The sequence below is a fragment of the Eutrigla gurnardus genome (assembly GCF_963514095.1).
Source record: "Eutrigla gurnardus genome assembly, chromosome: 7".
NCBI classification, from domain to species: domain Eukaryota; kingdom Metazoa; phylum Chordata; class Actinopteri; order Perciformes; family Triglidae; genus Eutrigla; species Eutrigla gurnardus.
Window position 1 is genome coordinate 11,892,915 of NC_139921.1, and position 6,743 is coordinate 11,899,657.

A 6,743-nucleotide genomic window follows, 5' to 3' on the forward strand; every position below is an offset into this window, starting at 1 on the left:
TGTGTGAGGTTCAATCTGCCAAGGTAAGGGTTCACGCCCCTGCACTCAGGTTTGGTGTATGCAGAGTTCCATGCGCTGCCACACATGGCCTTGACTGTCTGGTTACAAAAGGACGTGCCCAGGTTGTGGTCAAGCGATGCCCGGCACTCTCTCACAAAGCACACAGCTCCTCGTTGCCGTGTGGGATTTGTTGTCATTATTGAATGGTGAACCTCACTCAGAGCAGTTGTAACATTTCTGAATCTCACCACGGATCCTTCGTAGCTGACGACGCTGATGTTCAAATCCTCCAACCAAGGAGCAAGGTTTGTGATGATTCGTTCTGGTGATTCCACAGTCTTGGTGAAGGCCACCATGACCCCCATGGTCTCAGAGATGTTCAGTGGCCAGGGTGCCACAGGCAGTGCTGTGCCCACGCCATTGGGGAGTTGGGCGCAGACATAACAACTCTCATTCGTCACCAATCTGGCGGCCAGAGCGACGGCTCGGTACCAGGCGTTCTGTTCCGGCCGGGTGACCGGGGCGATGTCCACCGTGGGTAGTTCTGGTCGGTCCAGGCCTGCGAGGCCGAAGTAGGGCTCGATCTGCAGCAGGAGAAGCAGGAGGAGATGCGTAGTCAGCAGGTGCAGCTGACGTCGCCCCCCGTTCTGGAGTGGCGGGCTGCTGAAGGTCGATGCCATCTGGCTCTCTCTGATCGGCCTGTGTAGAAGCGTCGGCTGATGGCTCTGGGATCCTTCTGCAGTGGCTGGCGTGGATCCAGGTGGCTCTCTCTGCGATCTTTACTGCAGTTTCTGTGACCAGCAGCACCTGGTAGGGCCCGTTCCACCTTCGTGATCGCCAAGTTTTCCTTCTCAGATCTCGGACCACGACCCAGTCACCTGGCTCCAGGTTATGCAGTTTTTGTGTGGTGGGTGTTGGCAGTGCGTCTTTCACCTGTTTGTGAATATCAGAGAGAACAGAGGTTAGGTGTGCGCAATACCGCAACATTTCATCCTCACAATGCCCTGTCTCAGGGAGTTGTCTTAGCTCAGGCCCAATACCGGTTCGCAAAGGCCGGCCGAACAGGATCTCAAATGGGCTGAGGTTATTTCTGGACCTGATTCTCCCCCTCATGTACATCAACACAATGGGGAGGGCCTTAGTCCAGGGTAGTTTTGTTTCCTCGCAACATTTGGCAAGTTTGTTCTTTAGGGTCCCATTTTCGCGTTCTACCGCCCCACCGCTAGCTGGGTGATAGCTACAATGTCGCCTCAGGTCGAACCCAAGGTACTGGCTGATGCTTTTAAGCGCGGCATTTACAAAAGGGGTCCCGTTGTCACTCGAAATCCGTGAGGGCACTCCCCATCTGGGAAGAATTTGTGTAAGTAAGGCTTTTGCCACTGCCGACGCGTCTTGTTTGGAAGTGGGAAAAACCTCGACATATTTTGAAAACATATCGACCATCACAAGGCAGAATTTCTTTCCCTCACTTGGTGTTAGTTCTATGAAATCCATTTGTAGGTGATCAAACGGTCTGCTTGCTGGGGGATGGGCGCTCTGTCTGACCCTGATGCCTCTGCCCACATTGTTTGTTGCACAGATCACGCATCTTTTGCAAAAATTTTGGGAGTAGAGTGAGAAGCCTTTAGTGAACCAATGTCTCTGGATGTCACGTGTCATCCCCTCTTTTGACGCGTGGTCTTGACCATGCGTCAATTTAGCGTAATAGTGAAACAAATAGCCTGGTAGGCAGGGCTTATCGTTGGGACCATACCAGACATTTTGCTTCACCACCCCGCCTGCCCGTTTCCAAGCATGTTTCTCCCCCTGTGTTGCTCTGCTCTGTAGTTCTTGTAAGTCTGCATCGGGTGTTACAGCTGGGCTGGAAGTGATAGTGAGCTGTGTTATCAAAGGTTGCTTAGCAGCGACCTTGGCTGCAGAATCAGCACAGGCGTTTCCTTGTGAAACGTAGTCTGTTTTGTGTGTGTGTGCTTCGCATTTGCATATGGCGATGTGACGTGGCAACAGCAAAGCATCAAGGAGAGAAGCAACCAGTCTGTGGTGAGCAATGGGTTTGCCCGATGCAGTCAGAAAGTCCCGGTTGGCCCAAATTTGTCCAAAAGAGTGGCAAACCCCCCACGCGTATCTGCTGTCAGTGAAAATAGTGACAGTCTTACCTCTAGCCAGTTTGCATGCCTCAGTCAGAGCCACCAGCTCTGCAGCCTGTGCTGAATAGTTAGATGGGAGAGGCTCAGCCAAGAGTCTCATGTAATGTGGTGACTGCAAACCCTGATTGGTTGAGGCCTGTTTCCAGGTTCCTTGATGCTGAGCCGTCCACAAAGAGCTCCATGTCGGGGTTGTCAAGTGGTGTTTGCCGGAGGTCAGGTCTGGGGGAACAGATTTCGTTAATGACAGCCACACAATCATGGGGCTCCCCATCTTTAGCTGTGGGGAGCAAAGTCGCAGGGTTTAGTATGGTGCAGCGTTGTACAGTGATGTTAGGCAGCTCCAGTAAAATGGTATTGTATCTTAGCCACCGCGCAGGGGACAGGTGTGAAGTTTTCTTCTCTAAAAGGATCATAGAGACTGCATGTGGTACTAATAAGGTTAGTGGAGAGTAACCTACAATGTCACGTGAAGCTACGACCGCTTTCTCAGCTGCGGCCACAGCTCTGAGGCAAGCCGGAAGGCCGGCTGCCACGGGATCAAGTTTGGATGAGAAATAGGCAACAGGCCTTTTTTGCCCCCCATAGTCCTGCAGTAACACGGAAGTCATGTAGTGCCCCTTCTCGTCAACAGTTTGTGTAAAAGGTCGGCTGCAATCAGGGAGCCCCAGAGTGGGGGGTGTCTGTAGAGCTAGTTTTAGGTCAACAAATGCTTTTCCCGCATCAGGTGTCCAAGTGACTTTGTCCTGTGCCGCGAGACCCTGCCCATGAGCGATCGCTGCCAACGGTGCCTCGATGCTTGCATAGTCAGGAATCCACTGTCTGCAGTATGATGTCATACCAAGAAAGCTCATAACCTGTTTCTTTGTGACTGGTTTTGGGATTTCTTGGATGGCAGAGATGCGTGATTGGGAGAGTGTTTTCCCCTCTTCTGATATGATGTGCCCCAGAAAGGTGACCTGATTACAGGCGAACTGTAATTTGGATGAGCTGACCTTGTGGCCGTTGTCGGCCAGGTGTTTTAGCAGGGCCAGCGTGTCAGCCACGCAGGCTTCTCGTGTGGGAGAACAAATCATTAAATCATCCACGTATGCCAGCAAGGCGCTGTTTTGTGGCAGACTTAAGGATTCTAAATTGTCGCGCAGAGCGGCGTTGAAAATGGTGGGAGATTCGGACAGCCCCTGGCACAAACGTGTGAATGTGTACGTTTTACCTTCAAATGTGAATGCGAACCAGTACTGGCTGTCGGGATGTATGGGGACGCTGAAGAAGGCATTAGCCAAATCAACAACAGAAAACCACTTACTTTCAGGTGGGACCTGTGAGAGGATTGTGTGAGGATTTGGTACCGTAGGGGCGCGCGCGTGGATTGCTGCATTTACCGCCTGCAGATCCTGGACAAACCTCCATTCATCTGGCGCGCCTGGATGCCGAATCTTTCTCACCGGGCATATCGGCGTGCGGACGGGTGAATTTTTGCAGGGGACGATGACGCCTGCTTTGAGGAAGGCCTCAAACACCGGTTTGATGCCCTCCACAGCCTCTTTCCTTAGTGGATACTGCCGCTGGCAGGGCCTGTAGGAGGATTTTGGAGTGATTACAATTGGTTCAGCATTCTTTATCAACCCTACATCATGTTTGTGTCGTGCCCATACCTCTGGTGGTACCTGTTTTAGCTCTGGGATGTCACTGACATTATTGACCATCATCCTCGTGTGTGGAGGTGTGAGGTGTGGTGCGTGAGATACCTTTGGGTTTTGAAGTTTAATTTCGACGGTTCTTCGAGCAGCGATCGCCTTTTGAATTTTAACTCGGTGCACCTTTAACCCCTGATGATACTCGGTGTTGGGGTCATCCGTTCGTGTCCACTCAGTTGCATCGATGCATTTTTTCAGCCAAGGTTCCAAGTTTTGTGACTCTCCTCCTTTGATCAAGGAAACAAACGGGAACTGCGGCACTTGGAACGAAATATCAGACAGGCACACAGAGATTACACATCGTGCGTCATCCCAATACAGATAGAGCAGTTTTAGGTTATCACACAGGCTGTTCTGTCCAAACCATGTTTGTTCAAATGGTTCATCTTTCCCTGTGGAAGCGTGTGCAGCACAACACAAGTCTGTGTGGTGCATGACATCAGCGTGTGTGAGTGCAGCTGTGTGTGTGAGTATGTTTGTTATTGCAGCGAGGTCAGAGGAGGGGAAGTGCCACTGATACTGATCTATTGACTATTTCTGTGCCGAGGGAAGTGGAAAAAGCCTGATTGTGTGAAACATTTCTAAGTATGGTGAGGCCTTCTGGCCCTGAGCTTATGTTTATGCCCAAAACACACATAAGGTCTCTCGCCACAAGATTTATCGGACATAAATTTGACAAAACAAAAGAATGTTTAAAACTGCCCTTCTGCTTGTCTACACATGTCAGTGGGACAGTGTATGGCTCTGTCACCAAGGTACCCGAGGCCCCGACAGATTTTGCACATCTGCCGCTCAATTTGGGTGTTGTTTTTAACTCTGTGTGTCGTATAACAGACTCTGTTGCTCCTGAATCTACCAAAAAAAGTGAGGGGTGTGCCTTCAACAGTGAGTGTTATTGTGGGTAAATTCCGATAGGCAGCTGAGTTTAGTGAGGCATACATTCCGTCAATTTTTCTGTTTTCTGATGTGTGTGAGTTTTCTAAGTGATCAATGGCCTTGAGTATGGAACTGCAATTGTCTTGTGTAGGCTGTGTGGGTGTGCTGGTGTGCTCACGTGTCCCATGGCTGGGATGGGGGTCTGTCTCTGATCCAGATGCGCCCGTCACTCTCCCCGGCCCTCCGGCTAGTCAATCCCCCTCGTTGCGCCCTCTCTGGTTGTTGTTCTGCCGTTGTCCACGCTCCGGACAATCGTTTCGCCAATGTCCAGTTTTCCCGCAGATATGACAGCTGTCGTCATGCGCTCTGGGCCTCCGTCCACGCCCTCTGCCTCGTCCGCGCCCTCCATTTCGATTGTCTCTACCCTCCCAGCAGTTTCCCTCGTACTGCCTTGACAAGGGCCGGTCACGTGTCTGTCTGTTGGCGCTGTTATCTGCATACAGGCTTAGTTGGGCCATTTGTAATTTGGCGGCCGTTTGCTCCGCCTTGGCTCTCCTTTTGTTGGTGGCAACTGTCTCGACATGAGTGGCGTGTAATTCTATTGTATTGAGTCGTCCCGTTTGCCAGCCGACGCACATCTCTTTGACCTTTTCTCTGATCTCTGGTCTCAGTCCATTGACAAAACGATCACGTAGATGAGCCTCCCATGCAGAGAGGGGCTGATCGTCTCCTGTCAGAGCGGGTCGTGGAATGCCGCTGTGGGTGTCGTGCACTTGAGTCAGCCTGGCAAGATATTCAGACGCCAGCTCGCCTTCCTTTTGCTCGCAGGAGGACAATTTTGTTACATCCATTCTGAGGCGGAAAGTGTCTGTGATGCGAGTGGCGAGCTGACCGATGGCCGCAACATAGGCGTGGTTGCCCGCATGGGTCCAGGTGGGGTCTGTCATTTTTAAGTCCTCGTCCGGGTAGCCACTGGCCACCTGGCCCCAGGTCACCCCCATTTGTACCATGAGCAGCCTGCGCAGCTCCTGAGTGGTAGGCCGGAAGTGCTGGCAGAAGGTCAAAAGTTCCGCTGCATACTTTTGTCCCCCATCTCTGACCTTGGGGAACAGGGCAGCGGCCTCTTTCATGTCCGCAAATGTCCAAGGCCTGTGAACCAATTGCACCCATTGTGCTCCGTCTGCTACCTCGACCATAGGTGCCTGGATGAAGATGGGTGCATCCTGGGAGTCGTGCTCCGTGTAGTTTAGGTTTTTACTCCTGGTGAAGTAGGAGTCCAGCTGATGCGGGTAGCGAGGGGGTGGTGTGGAGGATCGTGATCGCTGGTGGCCGAGCCCTCTGGCTCTGCCTCTGCCTATTGAGGCCGTCCGGTGGCCCAGTCCCTCTCTCTCCAATGCAGCCAAGTCGTCGATGGGATACAGCACTTGCCGAGGCTGTTGTGTGGGTTGGGCAGCTGCCTGGGCCTGTGGCTGGGTTGGAGGGAGGTTGGTCGGGGGGGGTGGTTGATCGACCAGCCTAGCTGGAGGAGCCGAGTCGAGGTCCAGGGTCGCATCTAGTTTAAGACATTGAGAAGAAGGAGGGGGGGGAGAGGTTGTTTTTTCCCTGCCTGCCTGTTGTCTCTTTTCCCTCAATTTGGCTTCCTGCAACCAGCTGTCGTAGGCAGCCCAATCAGCTTTGCTCTTCCTTTTGTTGTCATCTTTCTCCCTTTGCTTGAGGTTGCCTTTTAGAATTTCCAATTGCCTGAGACTAAAACTGCCTCTATCGGGAAAACCGCACTCAGTGACCCAAATTTCAAATTGATCGACGCAAGATTCACCGTAGTTTGTGATCATATACTGGAGGTTTGGGCTAAGAGCCAGGCCATTATCCCGTTTGCTTTGTGCTGACCCCATTTTTGCGTTTAATTTAGGCTTTCGTTAAAATCGAACCGGTATGCCAATTGTTTGATTGATTTTTTTTTTATTCTTGAAAACGGTCCGTAGGCTGAGTTCAAAAACAAAACGGCAACAAAACTTTTGAGGAAAGG

At 51.7% G+C, this 6,743-nt stretch overlaps 1 protein-coding gene across 2 annotated transcripts; it reads right to left on the bottom strand.

Annotated features, from left to right (window-relative positions):
* Positions 1-266: 266 nt before the first annotated feature.
* On the bottom strand, positions 267-4,970 carry LOC311015639 (uncharacterized protein). Of its 2 annotated transcripts, none has more exons than XM_084012999.1 (2): positions 4,896-4,970; positions 267-933 (listed from the first exon to the last, which is right to left on the bottom strand). In XM_084012999.1, the coding sequence occupies exons 1-2, from the start codon at positions 4,902-4,904 to the stop codon at positions 451-453; spliced, it is 492 nt and encodes a 163-aa protein (XP_083869125.1). In that variant the 5' UTR covers positions 4,905-4,970; the 3' UTR covers positions 267-450. The 2 variants fall into 2 exon arrangements, with proteins under 2 accessions (XP_083869125.1, XP_083869124.1); XM_084012998.1 differs by lacking the exon at positions 4,896-4,970 and adding an exon at positions 3,451-3,564.
* Positions 4,971-6,743: the final 1,773 nt, after the last annotated feature.